Source organism: Apus apus, chromosome 26 (genome assembly GCF_020740795.1).
Source record: "Apus apus isolate bApuApu2 chromosome 26, bApuApu2.pri.cur, whole genome shotgun sequence".
NCBI classification, from domain to species: Eukaryota; Metazoa; Chordata; class Aves; order Apodiformes; family Apodidae; genus Apus; species Apus apus.
Window position 1 is genome coordinate 4,391,125 of NC_067307.1, and position 17,625 is coordinate 4,408,749.

A 17,625-nucleotide genomic window follows, 5' to 3' on the forward strand; every position below is an offset into this window, starting at 1 on the left:
CGCCCCTTCAGCCTGAAACCCCGCCCCTCATCCTGAAACCCCACCCCTTCAGCCTGAAACCCCGCCCCTTCAGCCTGAAACCCCGCCCCTCATCCTGAAACCCCACCCCTTCAGCCTGAAACCCCGCCCCTCAGCCTGAAACCCCGCCCCTTTAGCATGAAATCCCACCCCTTCAGCCTGAAACCCCGCCCATTGAGCCCGAAACCCCGCCCCCTCATCATAAAACTCCGCCTCTCTCTAAAGCCCCGCCCCCTCATCCTGAAACCCTGCCCCTCCGCCTTAAACCCCGCCCCCTCCGCCTGAAGCCCCGCCCCTCATATTGAAGCCCCGCCCCTTCGACCTGAAACCCCCATCCTGAAACCCCGCCCCTTCAGACGGAAACCCCGCCCCTCAGCCTGAAACCCCGCCCCCTCGCCTAACCCCCCGCCTCTCGCTCTAAAGCCCCGCCCCCTCATCCCGAACTCTCGCGAGACTTGCGGGGCGGGCGGGAGCAGCCGGCGGCGCCGCCATCGCCTCAGGCCGGGCCGGGCCCCGCTCCCCTCACCATGAGCTTCCTCTTGTGAGTGCCCGGGGCAGCCGGGATGGGCTCCCCAGGGACCGGGGGGCTGTTGAGGGACTCCCGAGGGAGTTGAGGGGCTGTTGAGGGGCTTTGGCGGGGAGAAAAGCCTCTGGGGTGGGGCGGCGGGGGAGGGTTTTGGGGGGGGGGGGGGAGGCCTCTAGGGAGGCCTCTGTGAGGGGTAGTGAGGGGGGAGCTTGTGCGGGCTGGGTTTGTGAGGGGTCCTCTGGGAGGATTTCTGGGGGGAGTTACTTGTGATTGCTTTGTGAGAGGTGTTGGGGGCGAGGGAGAGTTTGGGGAAGCCTTGAGAGCTGGATCTGGGGTGGGGGTTGTTGGTCTTTGGGAGAGTCGTGAGAGGATTTGGCGAGGGGGAAGGGGGTTGGGCGTGAGGGTGTGAGGTGTTTTTAAGGGGCGGGGGGAGGCCTTGAGGGTCTGTGAGGGGCTTTAGGGGGGCAGGAAGGCTTTTGGGGAGGTGCTGGGGGGTATCCTGAGGGTGGGGGGTACTGGCGGTGTTTGGGAGCTTGAGGACTGCGTTGTAGGGAGGATTTGGGGCCCTGAGGGAAGTCCTGAGCTTTGAGCAACGTTTTTTTGGGAGAGAGAGGCCCCAGTGGTGCCCAGGAGCTGAGGAAGGTCTCATGGGTGGCTTCAGGCAGAGGCCCTGGGGGTTTCTGAGTGGCCTGGGGGGGGGGGGTCTGGGGTGGGGGACAAGGCTTTGAAAAGAATCTTCGGGGATGTACGAGGAAGGGCCAAGGAAGATTTTGGGAGGAAGCCCGGGGTGAACATGGGCTGCAGTCCCATAGAGAAAGCCCCGGGGGTGTAGTGGTATTTTGGAGAAAGCTGGGGTGGGAGAAGGTTCCTTGCAGAGCTGGGGGCCCAGGGTGGGATGAAAAGATGGGCTAGAAGCAGGAGTGTGGTAGACCTGGAGGGCAGGTACCCCAGGGGGTGAGGTGGGGGATCAGGTGGCCTTGGGAAGGGTGGATGAGAGGGGTGGGAAGGCTTTTATGGGGTAGTCTTAGAGGGAAGGTGCTGGGGAGGGATTGTCTTCTGGGGATGAATCCCTTCCAGGTGGGGAGAGTTTGAAGGGTTGGTCTTCCAGAAGAACTGGGGGAGGTGTGGGGCTTGCACCTGGGTGGACTTTGGATGGGCCTTGCCCTCCCTGTGTTGGTTCAGTGCAAAGGGGGAGCTGGTGTTTGGGTGAGGGGCTGTCCCCCCCCCCCCTGCCCCGTGAGGTGGGGGAGGTCTGAGCACAGGGGTGTGAACTGGGTAGATCTACAGGTGTAAAACAAGATGTGTCTTTTAGAGGGCTGTGGAGGTGGGTTGGGACACACCTGAGCTCCCCAGTTGCTGAAGGCCAAGGAGCTACTGGAGAGGCCAGGGCAGGGCCACAGAGATGCTGAGGGGCTGGAGCATCTGCCTGTGAGGAAAGGCTGGGAGAGCTGGGGCTGCTCAGCTGGAGAAGAGGAGCCTGAGGGGGGATCTCCTCAGTGCTGCTCAGTATCTCCAGGGGGTGTGAGGAGGGGGGACCAGACTCTGCTCAGGGGTGTCCAGGGCCAGGACAAGGGGCCATGGGCAGGAGCTGGAAGGTGGGAAGCTCCATCTGCAGATGAGGAGGAACTTGTTGCCTGTGAGGGTGGCAGAGCCCTGGGCCAGGCTGCCCAAGAGGCTGTGAAGGCTCCTTCTCTGGAGCCATTCCAGCCCCAGCTGGAGGTGTTCCTGTGGGACCTGCTGGAGGTGACCCTGCTCTGGCAGGGGTTGGGTGGATGATCTCCAGAGGTCCCTTCCCACCCCTCTGTGACACCTTGTGTCATGACATGAAGGCTTATTCCTGGCTCTGAGGGTGAGGACTGGAGGCATTTGGTGGCCCAAGGAGGAGGGGCTGAGGACCCTCTCCCTATTTTTGGGACCCTCTCCCTGGTTTTGGGACCCTCTCCCTCAGCTCCACGAGGTGCTGGCCCTGCCTCAGGCTGCAGCAGGAGGTGGTTGCTCTGCTTTCCCACAGACCTGAAGGGTTTTTCTTCCCACTCCCAGTACAAGGAGTGGGGCTGCCCTGGGAACCTGCCAGCCCAGCAAACCCCACCTCCCCCACCCCTGCCTTGTCCATCCTGTCCTTTGTGTCACCCTCTCTGGGCAGCACGGAGCTGCCTGCCTCTGAAAGTGACTATTTTTGGGGCTGAAAGGTATCAAATTGGGATTTTTGGCAGCCTTGGCTGTTTGGGAAGAGGCTGGAGGGATGGGGAGTGGGACAGTTTGGAGGAGCTGTGTTGTGGCTGGGCTGCTGGGCACAGCTGGTACCAGGGAAGGGCGTTTTGGGGCTGGAATCTGGGAAATCATTATTTTTAACAAACTGTTTCCATCATCGAATCTTTGCGGCTGTCAGACCAACCCAGGGGCAAGTCAGCAGGTCATTTCATTTCCTGCTGGAGTTGCCTGGGCTTTTGTTTCTTGATGAGTCTTTGGGCCTCTGCCCTGAATATTTTGTGATTTTTTTTTTTTTTTTTTAATTATTATTTTAAACATTAAAAAAGAGGGAAGTGGGCAGGTGGCTTTTGGGTGGTGCCACCAGAAACGCTTCAGCTCCTGTCGGATCCGCTCATCCACGGGGAAGGGCTGGTGTCTTTGTGCCCAGATTTCCCATCAGGAAATGTTTCTGGGAAGGGAAATGCTGTGAAAGGCCTCACTGGGAATGTTTTCCCTCTCCTCAGTGGGAGCCGATCCTCAAAAACCTTCAAGCCCAAGAAGAACATTCCTGAGGGCTCCCACCAGTACGAGCTCCTGAAGCACGCGGAGGCCACCCTGGGCAGTGGGAACCTCAGGCAGGCTGTGATGCTGCCCGAGGGAGAGGACCTCAACGAGTGGATTGCAGTGAACAGTGAGTCCTGGGAAAGAGGGACCTGCCTGAGCAGGGAGTGGGAAAACCCCAAATCCCTGGTTTCTATCCTTAAAAGAACTTAGAACTCTCCCAAATGACTCTACCTGCCTGTGTTTAGGTAACAAGAGTTGGGAGAAAAGGAAAATGTGTGGCAAAGGGGCCTGGGGCTCCAGGAGGGTGCAAAAAAGTGAGGAACAAACCTGCATTGTTGTGGTGTTGTGGGGTGTTCTATTTCTTGAGTTCAGGCTTGTGAAGGGGATGGGGTTTATGAAGGGGGGAGTGCCTGGAGGGCTGGGAATGACAGAGCTGCATTCCAAGGAAAAATCAGGTCTGTTCCCTCCACTGAACTCTCCAGGTTTGTGGAGTTTCTTTTGCATTTGTTTGTTTTGTTTTCTATTTTTTTCATGTTGTTGCCATTTAAAAAGGCAACTACTGCAGGTGTATGTTCAGCTGTTGCTGACGCTGGCCTTGAACTTTGCCTCTTTAGAGGAGAAAGTAGCTCTGAGCCCTGGAAGAATGAGGCCTCAAGTGGTCAGCCCAAGGAAAGTCTCCTCAGTTATCAAAATCAACCTGATTTTTGAGGTGCTGTCATTTTTTTAAAGGTATCTGGAACCTAAATCCTTCATTTCCAAGGTGTGGAAAGTGAAGTGGAGCTTCCTGTGGTCTCTTTCTGCCAAGTAACTAGTGATAGGATGAGAAGTAATGGGTTCAAGTTGTGCCAGGGGAGGTTTGGGTTGGATATTAGGAAAAATGTCTTTACTGCAAGGGTGGTGAGGCCTTGGGATGGGCCACCCAGGGAGAGGGTGGAGTCTCCATCCCTGGAAGGGTCCAAGAAGGGTTTAGATGTGGTGGTTCAGTGGTTGTGGTGGTTGGATTATGGTCTTGAAGGTCTCTTCCAATATTAATGGCTTTATGGTTGTGTGAAAGGGGCCAGGGGCAGTAGCTGGAGGGTGAAGATTGGACAGAGCAGTTGGCATTCCTGGATGGTTCACATGTTTTGAAGTCACCAGCCCTGTGAGGTCGTGCAGAGGGGGGTGTTTTTCACCAAGAGCTTTTGGGATCCTCGGGGGCTGCATCAGCTGCAGGAGAGAGAACCTGGCCTGGGCTTTGTCTTGGCATGTTGGGGTCCAGCTGCTGCTCTTGCTTTCCAGCTGTGGATTTCTTCAACCAAATCAACATGCTCTATGGGACCATCACGGAGTTCTGCACGGAGACCAGCTGCTCTGTCATGTCTGCAGGACCAAGGTGGGGGTTTGTGGGGGCTGCAGGTGGGGAAGGGGGCAGGGGGGGATGATTCAGTGCATGGAGGGAGGAGCTTAAAAGAGGATGGGACCTGAAGAGATCAGGTCCAGATGCAGCTTCATGGTTCCCTGGTGGGGTTTTTCCATCTGTCTGTTGGGGAGGGAACTGGCTGGTGTGTTGAACGTGGTGAGAGAAACTCTTCCCCCTGTTGACTGGAAGTTGAAAGATGTGTTTTTAAAATGGTTTGAAGGAAAATGAGGGATCTAAGTGGACTGCAAGTGCCTGTTTTTGCTGTCACAGTCTTGAAGGAACCCCTTGACCTCTTCTACCCCTGTTGATCAGGTCCCTGATTTGTTTGGAAGCTGAAAGATGTGATGTTGAAGTGGTTTAAGGAAAATGAGGGATCTGACTGGACTGGAAGGGTCTGTTCTTGCTGTCACAGTCTTAGAGGAACCCCCTGATGGGCCATCTCACTGAGCTGGTGTTTGGAGAGTGAGGTTCTTCTCCATGAGGTGTTTCCCTCCATGAGGTTTCTCTGAGCAGGGGTGACTGAAGGTGCTGCCAGCTGGGGTGGGGCAGTGCCCAGTGCTGCTGCTGCTGGGAGGTCAATCAGGGAAGGGGACCTGGTGCAGCCCCTGCAGCAGGACCAGCCACGTGTCTCCTGGCTCCTGCTGACCCCTACCCTGCACCAAGGCTGGTGTCACCTGGCCTGAAGTGTCCTTACCCTGGGGCAGACTGTAACAAGGGCACCAGGGGTGTCCTGTCCCAAGGCAGTTCCTGGGGCTGTTGGCTCTGGATTCCCTGGTGGTGCAGGGGGTGGGATGTCAGGAGACACTGACACAGTGTGGCTGGTTTGTGGGACAAGGTGAAGGCATCAAAAAAGAAACTATGAAGGTGCATTTGGGGCACCTGGTTGTTCTGGGGAGGTGTGAATACCCTCGAGGAGAACAGTATCACCTGCTGGTTGTGCACTGGTGTGTGTTGCTGAGGTGAGGGGTTTCTGGGCTGCTGTTCTGGGGCAGAGCTGTGAGCCTGGCTGGGCAGAAGGTGTTGAGTGCTGCGTGACATCCTGCCCTGCTTTCCTCCCCAGGGTGTCTAGATGGCCAAGTTCCCCTTTCTGTGTTTGGGGACGTTTCCTGTAACCACTTCCTGTTGAAATGGCACCACTTCTTTTCACTTGTCAGTCAGGAGCTGACAGTCAAAACGTAGGTTGTGGGTTGTTTTTTTTTTTCCTTCAGGCTTTTGAAGAATTTTTGCAGAAGAGGACAGAGGGTGGGTTGTGTTGTGACAGGAGCTGTGGGATCCAGAAACACCCGTGTTGGTATGAGGTGGTGGCCTCCAAAAGCCTCTGGCCAAGGTGCAGCCCTGGGGATGGTCACTCAGGGTAGTCAATGATCTTGTGTGAGGGGAGAGCCCAGCACAGGAAGGATGTGGAGCTGTTGGAGAGAGTCCAGAGGAGCCCAGGGAGACAATCTGAGGTTCATCCAGGGCAGGTTGGATGAGGTGTGTGCAGCCTGGTCTGGTGGGAGGTGTCCCTGCTCATACCAGGGAGGTTGGATAATCTCTAAGGTCCCTTCCAACCCAAACCATTCTGTGATCAGGAGGCAGCCACAGGGCCTGGAAATGCATGTGTTTTTCCTCAGGGAGCACCAAGCTCCTCTCCCTTCCCTCTCCCACAGGTATGAGTACCACTGGGCAGATGGCACCAACATCAAGAAGCCCATCAAGTGCTCGGCCCCCAAGTACATCGACTACCTGATGACCTGGGTGCAAGACCAGCTGGATGATGAGACCCTCTTCCCTTCCAAGATAGGTAAGCACAGTGCTACTGGCTGGGCTGCCTGTGGGCCTTGTCACCCAGCTGAAGACCTCCTCTTGGTGCCTTCCAGGTGTCCCTTTTCCCAAGAACTTCATGTCAGTGGCCAAGACCATCCTGAAGAGGCTGTTCCGGGTCTACGCCCACATCTACCACCAGCACTTCGACTCAGTCATGAGGCTGCAGGAGGAGGCCCATCTCAACACCTCCTTCAAGCACTTTATCTTCTTCGTGCAGGTGAGCTGGGGAAATGGTGGCTTGGGTCCCTCTTTGCTTCTCCAAGGAATTTAAACTCCTCACTCTATGGAGATGAGCTGCTGTGGCACGGCCAGAAGAGACACTTCAGCTCCCACCCTCCACAAACTGCAGCTGTAGCCCTGGGGTTTGTGGTGGGGTGGGGTGTTGTTTTTGCAGGAAGCAGGGCTGGGTTGGCTGTAAATGGTTGAATTTCCCTCTCAGGTTTTAGCAAAAGAAATCAGGCTTGAGGGAGAACGTGGGGCTTTCCATGAAATCATGGAATTTGGTTGGAAAGGGCCTCTAAAGATCATCTAGTCCAACTTCCCCCTAAAGCAGGATCCCCTGGAGCACATTCCACGGGTTGGGGGTTGGAATATCTCCAGAGAAGGACACTCCACAGCCCCTGGGCAGCCTGTCCCAGGGCTCTGTCATCCTCAAGAGTTTCTCCTCATATTCCAGTGGCACTTCCCCTGTTCCAGCCTCTGCCTGTTGCCCCTTGTCCTGTCCCTGGGCACCTCTCAGCAGAGTCTGGCTCCATCCTCCTGCACCCCCCTGCATGGGCAGGGACACCTCCCACCAGCCCAGGCTGCTCCAAGCCCCATCCAACCTGCCCTTCAACACTGCCAGGGATGGGGCAGCCACAGCTTCCCTGGGCAACCTGGGCCAGGCTCTCACCACCCTCACACCTACCCTGAGATACTTCCAGGCATGAGGCTCAACAATCAGCTCAGAAGCAGCAGCACCTTTTTTCCTTTCCTTGCCACTATTGACCAGCCTGGTCAGTGGCTGCTCAGAGCAGCCTGGTCCTGCAGCTGGAAACCTTTGCCTTGTCTTGAAATGCTCCAGTTTCTCCACAGAGCCCCAGGAGAGGTGGCAGCAGCAGCAAGGCCAGCGTGGGTCTCTGGACACAAGGAGGTCCCAGCACACTTGGGTGCTCAGAGATTTTTCCAGCAGCTCCAAGAGGTGCCTCTAGTTTGTTTTTTTTAACTTCCTTCCAGGAATTCAACTTGATCGACCGGCGAGAGCTGGCTCCTCTGCAGGAACTGATTGAGAAGCTGGGCTCCAAGGACAGATAAAGGTCCCTCTTGGCTCTCCTCTCTGCTCTCTACTCCAGCCACCTTGTGCTTCGCCTCCAGCGGCGCCCCAGACACCAGCCCCTGGTGACATCAGGAAGCGTCACCTCCTCCACGCAGCAGCCTGGGCTGGTTTCAGGTTGTTGGTTGCCCTGTGGAGCCTCACCCTGTGCAGCCCACGTGGCTGAAGACCCATGCTCTGGGACTCAGACTTGGTTGGTGTTTCCTTGAGCCACGGGATGAAGTTGGAATTGCTGCACAACTGTTTTCTCCTCCCAAGTTCTCCTCTGGCCTTGAGCAGCAACCCTGGAGCCCCGAGCAGCTCAGCTTATTTTTGGAAGTGCTTTATTTGGCTGAGGTGCACCCAGAGCCTTAAGCTCCCCTTGGCCTTGTGGGGAGGGAGGAAAAGAAGTGCCTGTCCCCTTCCCCTGCCTGAGGGGTGTCCCCTTCCCCTGCCTGGGGGGGCTGAGGAAGGGCCCCCCCCTGCCTGGCAAGGCAATATAAAGTTTCTCTTCCTGCTCTTCTCTCCAAGTCTCCTCTTCTTCTTCCCCCCTCCCACTGCAGCCCCCCCCCAGCTGCTTAATTGAAAAGCCAAGACTGGAGCAGGGCAGGGCACTCAGTCCCAGTACCCACCAGCAGCTTTATTGGTTACACTGGTCAGGGGGGGTGGAGGTGAAGATGCGCAGCCCGTGCATGTGCTTGATCTCCTCGCTCAGCGCCTGCAGGAGAAGCCCAGCCCTGAAGGGGGTGCTCTGCAGAGCAACACCCCCAGTGCCCGTGCTGCACAGCACCCCAGCTCTGCACACACACACACACCCCCAGTGCCCCTGCTGCACAGCACCCCAGCTCTGCACACAACCCCCCCCCCCGTGCCCGTGCTGCACAGCACCCCAGCTCTGCACACACACACACACACACACACACAAGCACCCCAGCACTGCACACACACCCCCCCAGTGCCTGTGCTGCACAGCACCCCAGCTCTGTACACACACACACACCCGGTGCCCGTGCTGCACAGCACCCCAGCTCTGCACACACACACCCCCCCCCCCCCCCAGTGCCCCTGCTGCACAGCACCCCAGCTCTGCACACACACACACACACACACCCCCCCCCCAGTGCCCCTGCTGCACAGCACCCCAGCTCTGCACACCCCCCTGCACATGCCCCAGTACTAAACTGATTAGTGCAGCACTTGGACTCACTGCACATGCACAGAGACACCCTCCCCCTCAGAGACACCCACACCCAGACACCACCACCCAGCCACACCCAGCCACAGATAACACACACTCTCACAGCCACACGCTCACGTGCAGCCACCTGCCCTCTGACACACCCACACCTGCACATTCCCCAGTACTAAACTGATTAGTGCAGCACTCGAGTCATGACCCACAGACAACACCCCAGCCCCCCCCCCCCACACCCACCCACCCTCCAAGAGCCCAGGAACAAGTCCTGCACAACCAGAGACCCCCCCCTTGGATTGCAGAGAAAGAGCTACTGGGGGTCATTGTTTACTGGGGAAAAAAAAAGGGGCAACACTGAGTGTGTGTGTGTGTGTGTGTGCGCGCGCACAGCCCCTCACTGCAGCACTCTGTGCACACCTCAGTTTTGCATGCACACACAGCCCTGCTGCAGGGGCTGCACACAAGTGGCTACACTGGGTTGTACTGGGAAGGAAGAGCTACACCCCAGTGTAAAGCCCTGGGGGACACACAAGCAGAGTCCTGCACACTCAAGAGACACAGACTGTCACACTCTCTCCCTCCCTCCCAGACACACACACACACTCACTCCCTCTCTCTCTCTCCCACAGAGCCACCCTCTCCCTCCCTCACACTCTCTCCCCCTCCCCCTCCTCACCTGGTTGACCATCTGGTGCTGCTGCACCGTCCTCTTCTCCCTGAACTCCTCAGACTCCACGTGAACCTCGTACATGGCGCCGCAGCCGCCTGGGAGGGAAACGCGGGCGCTGAGGGGCCCTCGTGGCCCCCACCCTGATCCAGCCCCAGGCTCAAGTCTCTCCCCCTCACAAAGCACAGTGACATTCTGGGGAGGAGGAATGGGAATCACTTGGGAAGTAGTGGGCCCAGTTCTGCCTCCCCAGTTCCAGAGGGACAGGGATCTACTGGAGAGTCCAACAGAGGCTACGAGGATGATGAAGGGACTGGAACATCTGTCTGATGAGGAAAGGCTGAGAGACCTGGGGCTGTTCAGTCTGGAGAGGAGAAGACTGAGGGGGGATCTAATGAATGTCTATCAATACATGAGGGCAGCAAGAAGGCAGGACAAGCTCTTGTCACTTGTGCCCTGGGGCAGGACGTGGGGCAATGGATTCAAACTCAGCCCAGGAAGTTCCACCTCAACATGAGGAAGGACTTCTGCCCTGTGAGGGTGACAGAGCCCTGGGACAGGCTGCCCAGAGAGGCGGTGGAGTCTCCTTCTCTGGAGACTTTCCAGACCCACCTGGATGCCTTTCTGAGTGATCTGCCCTGGTTCTTTTTGGTCCTGCTCTGGCAGGGGGGTTGGACTCGATGGTCTTTGGGGGGGGTCCCGTCCAACCCTGAACATCCTGCGAGACCAGGAGCTTTTCCCGCACCTGAAATATCCACCACCCGGATGCGGGAGGCGCGCGGGAACTTCTCCCGCAGGACGCGGCTCACTCGGGCCTCCCCGTCCGTCTGCGACGTGAAGCTCCGCAGGGCCCCGCGGCGCAGGAGGAGCTGGGGGGGCGGGAACCGGGGGGGGGGGGGGGGGGGGGGGGGGGGGTGAACCCACGGGATAAAAAAAACCCCGGACACGGGCTGGGGGCTCGGAAGGGGAACGGGGAGGGGGCTTCACCGGCAAACGGGGGCACCGGGGGGAAGAGAAATCCGCCTTCAGTAGCGCCGGGATGGAGGGGGGGGCACCGGGATGGAGGGGGGGGGGCACCGGGAAGAGGGGGGGGCACCGGGATGGAGGGGGGGACCACCGGGAAGAGGGGGAGGGGGGCACCGGGATGGAGGGGGGGGGGGCACCGGGAAGAGGGGGGGGGGGGCACCGGGAGAGGGGGGGGCACCGGGATGGAGGGGGGGGGGGGGGGGGGCACCGGGAAGAGGGGGAGGGGGGACACCAGGCGCCTTCACCGGTGGCGGAGGGGACGGGAGGCCACTCACACCCTCACTCACCTCGGGGCACGGGGGGCACCGCAGCGGTTACCGGGAACACTTACCGTGCGCCGGGGAGCTCAGGGGGCACCTACCGGTAACGGCACCGGGGGGGGCAGAGACACGAGACCGGGGGGGCGGGGACGGGGGGGACGGGGGGGACACACGGACACGGACACACGGACACACGGACACACGCACCGGCCCCCGGCCCCGCAGCCCCGTCGCGGCGGCCATGATGGGCGGCGCGCGGTCCCAGCTTCCGGTCCGCGCCCAGCCAATGGCAGCGCGGGGAGGAGAGGAGGGGGCGGGGCCGCTCCTGCCGCCGCCGCCCTGCGCCCCCTGGCGGCTCGGAGGACACGGAGACCGCCCCCCCCCCCGGGGGGACCCGAAACCTCGAACTGACCCCCCAGGACTGACCCCGCTCCCGGCGTCCTGGGCCCGTCCTGCCCCCCATTCCCAGTATCCAGGACCCATCCTTTCTCCCCATTCCCAGTATCCAGGACCCATCCTACCCTCCCATTCCCAGTATCCAGCTCCCCATCCTTTCCCCCATTCCCAGTATCCAGCTCCCCATCCTTTCCCCCATTCCCAGTATCCAGGACCCATCCTACCCTCCCATTCCCAGTATCCAGCTCCCCATCCTTTCCCCCCATTCCCAGTATCCAACTCCCCATCCTACCCTCCCATTCCCAACATCCAGCTCCCCATCCTTTCCCCCATTCCCATAACAACCCTCCCAAACTCCTGCCCCTTCCACCCACACCCAGGCTCCCCATCCTGTTCCACCCCAATTCCCAGACTCCAACCCCCTTGATTTTCCCCCAGCAGGAAAAAAAAAAACAAACCACCAAAGCAGGGCTCCTCCCCCATATTGAGTGCAAAAAATAAATATAAAATTTATTAAAACACCCACAATATTTTAAAGATATCAGGAATAATACATTTCATGGCCCCGCCGGCCACGGGAACTCAGAATAAAATACAATTTAAAAACAAAACAAAACAAAACAAAAACCACAACAACAACAAAAGGAAAAACCAAAAACCAAAGAAGGAAAGAACTGGGGGGGGGGGGGGAAGGGTCCAAACTTGCAATTTTTTAGGCATCCTAAGAAATAAACTGAATGAAGAAAAAAAAAAAAAAAAGGGTGTTAAGGAGGAAAAAAAAACACAACACAAAGGGTTTTTTTTTTGGGGGGGAGGGGAAAAAAAAGGGGGGGAAATTATACAAAATAAAATTATCAGCATCAATTGACTGTTCTAGAATTATCTACAGTTTAATACACATTAAATCCTATTGCCTTGAGACATGGGGGGGGGGGGGTGGGGGGGGGAAATAATAATAATTATAATAATAATTATAATAATAAATCTACGGGTTCTCGATCCGCCCCGGAAAGAAAAAAAACAGCAATAAAAGAAAACTAAAAGAATAAAAGAAACAACAACAACAACAAAAAAAACAACGAGAAGGAAAATAAAACAACTTCATTTCAAGTAACCACAATTCCCGAGCTGACCAAGAAATCTTCAAGTGTGATTTTTTTTTGTTTGTTTTTTTAGGAGCCACCAGGACACCCCCCTGTGGTGTCCCCACCCCCCTCTCCTGCCGCCGTCCCGCCTCCCCCTCCTCAACCATCCCAAAATGCCAAGGATTCCCCTCAAAAAACAACCCGACGACAAGGAAACGGCCCCGAAACAACGCGACGACGACGATAAAGCTGCCCCCCATCAACCCAACAACAACAACAAAACTGCCCCCAATCAACCCAACAACAACAAAACTGCCCTGAATCAACCCAACAAAACTGCCCCAAAAGAACACAACGACGACAAAACTGCTCCAAAACAACCCAACAACAAAACGGCCCCAAATCAACCCAAATCGCCCCCAAACAACCCAACAACAACAACAAAACTGCCCTGAATCAACCCAAAAGAACTGTCCCAAAACAGCCCAAAACTGCCCCAAAACAACCCAACAACAACAACAAAACTGCCCTGAATCAACCCAAAAGAACTGTCCCCAAACAGCCCAACAAAACTGCCCCAAAACAACCCAACAACAACAAAACTGCTACAGAACAAACCAACAACAAAACTGCCCCAAAACAACCCAACAACAAAACTGCTACAGAACAAACCAACAACAAAACTGCCCCAAAACAACCCAACAACAACAAAACTGCCCCAAATCAACCCAACAACAACAAAACTGCCCCAAATCAACCCAACCAAACTGCCCCAAAACAAAACAACAACAAAACTGCTCCAAAACAACCCAACAACAACAAAACTGCTACAAAACAACCCAACTGCCCCAAAACAACCCAACAAAACGGCTGCAAAACAACCCAACAGCAACAAAACTGCCTCAAATCAACCCAACAACGAAACTGCCCCAAAACAACCCAGCAACAACAAAACGGCTACAAAACAACCCAAAAAACAACAACCAAACTGCCCCAAAACAAACACCCTCCCCCCTCCCCACTTTGACTTGAATTCCTGGATCCCAGAAATCAAGCGAAGACGTTGGGAATTCTGGATCGATCACCTTAATTACATTTTCACTTTAGAAATCCTGGAAGGAAACTGAGGCTGGAATTAATGGCGGGTTGTGATTAATCCCTGAAGGATGTTGGGGAGGGGGGGGCGGGTGGTGGGAAAAATCTGGGATAAAGGAGAGAAGGGAAAGGAAGAAACACGGCGGCGAAAGGATCCCTGATTTCGGCAAGATTCGCCCCAAATTTCGCTCGCCTTTGCTGCCGCGGTGCTGGAGGGGGCTGGGGGGGGGCTGAGGTATTTGCCTTGGTTTAGGGGTGTGGGGGGGGAGCTGCCCCCCCAAAACTGGTGGGAAGGGGAAGAGTAGCACCAAGAAACCCCAAAAAGTGGAAAACCCAAAGGGAAAAGGGGGAAAAGATGGAGACGGGGAGAAGCGGGATGGGAGCTACGGGAGCGGGGGCTGCTGAGCTGGGAGGGTGCTGGGAGGGTGGTGGGGACCAGGATTATAGTGGGGTTGGGTGGTGGGAACCAGCACCATGGTGGGGTTGGGTGCTGGGAGGGTGCTGGGCACCGTGGGGGGTGTGCCAGGCTGGTGGGGGGGAGGGGGGTCTGTGCACCAGGGGGGTGAAGGGAGCCCGTGCACCCACACTCTGGCACCACGGTGAAGCACCTGGTGATACCCAAGCACCATGAGGTGCTCAAGAGCCATGTCTGCCCCCAGCACCCTGTTCCTGCATGGTGGGTGAGCACCATGCCCCAGCACCACGTCCCAGCACCATATCCATGGAGCAGGCCCCAACACCACGTCCCAAGCACCGTGGCCATGCCCCGTGGCCAAGCACCACCTTCCCACCCCCCCTGGCTGAGCACCACGTCCACACACCGTGTCCAGGCACCATGTTCACACATCATGACCATGCACCACATCCATGGCACGTGGCCAAGCACCGTGCCTGAGCACCATGTCCAAGCACCACCATCAAGCACCTGGCTGAGCACCATGTCCACACGTCGTGGCCGAGCACCATGTCCATGCACCGTGTCCATGGTGTGTGGCCAAGCACCAAGAACACACACCACATCCAAGCACCACGTCCCCAGCACCATGTCCATGGTGCATGGCTGAGCACCATGCCCGAGCACCATGTCCATGCACCGTGTCCATGGCGTGTGGCCAAGCACCAAGAACACACACCACATCCAAGCACCATGTCCCCAGCACCATGTCCATGGTGCATGGCTGAGCACCATGCCCGAGCACCATGTCCATGCACCATGGTCAAGCACCAGGGCCAAAGACCATGTTCACTCAGTTTGGCCAAGCACCATGTCCGTGCACCGAGCATCTTGGTTGAGCACCATGCCCTAGAACCCTGTCCATGATGCGTGGCCAAGCACTGTGCCCGAGCACCACGTCCATGCACCATGTCCAAGCACCACAGTTGAGCACCGTGCCCGAGCACCATGTCCATGCACAATGTCCACACACCACATCCAAGCACCGTGCCTGAGCACCATGTCCATGATGCATGGCTGAGCACCGTGCCCGAGCACCATGTCCTTGCACCATGTCCAAGCACCGTGGTCAAGCACCGTGCCTGAGCACCATGTCTGTGATGTGTGGCCAAGCACCATGTCCAAGCATTGCAGTCGAGTACCATGGCCAAGCATTGTGTTCACACATCCTGAACAAGCACAATGTCCATGCACCACATTCAAGCACCATGTCCACGACGTGTAGACAAGCACCATGCCCGAGCACCATGTCCACACACCATTTCCAAGCACCATGGCTGAGCACCACGTCCAAACACCATGTTCATGGTGCATGGCTGAGCACCATGCCCAAGCACCATGTCCATGATGTGTGGCCAAGCACCGTGCCCACACCCTATGTCCATTAACCATGGTCGAGCACCACGTCCAAGCACCGTGTCCATGATGTGTGGCCAAGCACCACGTCTCAGCACCCTGGTCAAGCACTGTTGCCAAAGACCGCGTGTCCACACACCCTGACTGAGCACCATGGTCAAGCACTAAGTCCAAGCACCATGTCCATGGCGTGTGGCTGAGCACCGTGCCCCAGCACCACACTCCCACACCACGTCCAAGCTCTGCGGTCAAGCACCGTTGCCGAACACCGTGTCCACACACCACGTCCAAGCACCACGTCCACCACGTGTGACCGAGCACCCTGCCTGAGCACCACAGCTGAGCACCTCACCCAAGTTCTCCTGCCAGCACCCAGCCCCACACCCTGGGGGAACAGCTCCACCATCCCACACAGCAGATTGCATAAACCCAACCGGCTCCCGGCTTCCGACTGTCGCTCCGGAAAAGTGAACTTCCTTCTCAATGACATTGCTTTTTCATTGGATTTGTTTGTTTGTTTGTTTTGTCTGCTTGTTTGTTTTCTTTCTTGGTTCCCTAGGTTCATATATACATTAGTAGCACCTCAGCGAGATGGAATCAGGCAGAAGTGTGATACAGTTCGTTAAACACCATAGCACCGTTTCGGTTAGATTTCAGTTAATAAAAATATGCCTTATAGAGCCCACAAAGCATCATCCAGTATTAAAAGGAAACAAAAAAAATCAGCAATTGAGGCACCTCAGGGACTCTGGTTTCCTTCTCCTTCCCATGCCTCGTCCCCAGAGCATTGAGATGGGGGTGGGGGGAAATCCCCACCCCCCAAACATGTCCCCCATTCCCTGCTGGGAAAACCAAAGCGGGGTGGGCAGGAGCCCGTTGGGGCTCTCCCCTGGGGTTCTACCATGGGTGTTGTTCTAGCACCATTGTGGCCATGACCTGCTGCAACATTAAGGTCCCCATCCCACCCCGAAGCCATTAAAAACATCCCCCCCACACCCTTCCCCAGCAAGTCCCCCTCCCCGCTCCATGCCGCGACCTCCCCCCTTGGCTTCGGCACGGCCGGGCCGAGCGCCGGGATGGGGAAAAGGAAAAAGTTTTGCTTGGAAAAAACAGCCTCTCAGCAGCAAGGGGGAAGGAGCTGTGCATAGATTTCGAGTTTTCCGTAGAAGTCTGAAGCGTGCGAATTTTCCATGACTTGAGATTTGAGGTAGGTTCGACGTTATGTAGTGTGAAAACGTGAGTCTGCAGCAGTTCTCGCTCCCCGGCCCGCGGTGCCGGCAGTTCCCACTTCCCCGGGATGAACCCGGAGCCACTGCTGGTCCCAACCCCTTCCCTGCACCCGAAAGAAAAACAAAGGACCTCCGAGGAAGCAGGACTTAAGACAGGTTACATGGACCTTCACCTTCTCCCTTCTCCTCCCGGCTCTGCGTCACAACTGTCATGCCAAGCCCTTGGGTGACACAGATGGGGGCTGGCACCCAAATCCAGCCACAACACCTGAATCTGGTGCCAGCACCTGGATCTGGTGCCAGCACCTGGATCTGGTGTCAGCACCTGAATCTGGCACTAGCACCTGGATCTGGTGCTGGGACCTGAATCTGGCACCAGCACCCAAATCCAGCATCTGAATCTGCTGCTCAGTCCTGAATCTTGCTCTGAGGCCAAAATCTGGCACCAGCACCTGAATCTGGTGCTGGGACCCAAATCTGGCACCAGCACCTGAATCTGCCCCAGGACCAAAAGCTGGCTCTGGGACCCGAATCTGGCCCTGGCACCTAAATCAGGCCCTGGCACCTGAATCTGGCAAAAGCACCTGAATCTGGCAAAAGCACCCAAATCTGGCACCAGCACACAAATCCAGCCCTGCCGGACGCTGCCGATCCGCCGGGTCCCATTTGCTCTCTCTGAACCCCATCGAGGTTCCCCACCTGCCAGCACCTCTACCATCTGCCTTGCCACAGACCCTTCCAATCCTGATATGCCATTGGGGATTTCAGAAGAAAAGCAGTAAATAGCTCGTTGAGTTTCCTTGTCAAATATACGCGACTTTACAGATTACGGTTTTTAAAAAAACAACAAAACAAAACAAAAAATACACCAAAAAAAAACCACAACAAAAAAATAAAATAAAAAATAAAATAAACAAAAAAAAGAACTAAAAAAATTAATTATGAAGGACGGACAAAGCATGTTAAATATTCTGCCAGTATTTACAGTTCTCCCACAATAATCTTGTTTCAAACATACGGCTTTCAAGTTGTCGGGGAGGGTGGGAAGAGGGGAGTTGGTTGCTTGGT

General features: G+C 56.5%; 2 protein-coding genes across 2 annotated transcripts; one reads left to right on the plus strand and one right to left on the minus strand.

Moving 5' to 3' along the window:
* Positions 1–485: 485 nt before the first annotated feature.
* MOB1A (MOB kinase activator 1A) lies at positions 486–8,319 on the plus strand. Its single transcript, XM_051640736.1, has 6 exons — positions 486–559; positions 3,259–3,425; positions 4,577–4,670; positions 6,347–6,480; positions 6,557–6,720; positions 7,719–8,319. Exons 1-6 carry the CDS (start codon positions 546–548, stop codon positions 7,794–7,796), a joined length of 651 nt encoding a protein of 216 aa, XP_051496696.1. The 5' UTR covers positions 486–545; the 3' UTR covers positions 7,797–8,319.
* Positions 8,320–8,391: 72 nt separating this feature from the next.
* BOLA3 (bolA family member 3) lies at positions 8,392–11,207 on the minus strand. Its single transcript, XM_051640742.1, has 4 exons — positions 11,150–11,207; positions 10,402–10,525; positions 9,666–9,754; positions 8,392–8,512 (listed from the first exon to the last, which is right to left on the minus strand). The coding sequence occupies exons 1-4, from the start codon at positions 11,183–11,185 to the stop codon at positions 8,435–8,437; spliced, it is 327 nt and encodes a 108-aa protein (XP_051496702.1). The 5' UTR covers positions 11,186–11,207; the 3' UTR covers positions 8,392–8,434.
* Between the last annotated feature and the right edge of the window lie 6,418 nt (positions 11,208–17,625).

Excerpts from the sequence above, each read along its gene's own strand:
- MOB1A (XM_051640736.1), top strand. Across the intron at positions 3,426-4,576 it reads CGAGTGGATTGCAGTGAACA|CTGTGGATTTCTTCAACCAA; the intron begins GTGAGTCCTGGG and ends CTTGCTTTCCAG. Across the intron at positions 6,481-6,556 it reads CCTCTTCCCTTCCAAGATAG|GTGTCCCTTTTCCCAAGAAC; the intron begins GTAAGCACAGTG and ends GGTGCCTTCCAG.
- BOLA3 (XM_051640742.1), bottom strand. The coding sequence starts at position 11,185 with ATGGCCGCCGCGACGGGGCTGCGGGGCCGGGGGCCG. Across the intron at positions 9,755-10,401 it reads CCGGGTGGTGGATATTTCAG|GCGGCTGCGGCGCCATGTAC; the intron begins GTGCGGGAAAAG and ends TTTCCCTCCCAG. Across the intron at positions 8,513-9,665 it reads AGCACCAGATGGTCAACCAG|GCGCTGAGCGAGGAGATCAA; the intron begins GTGAGGAGGGGG and ends CTTCTCCTGCAG.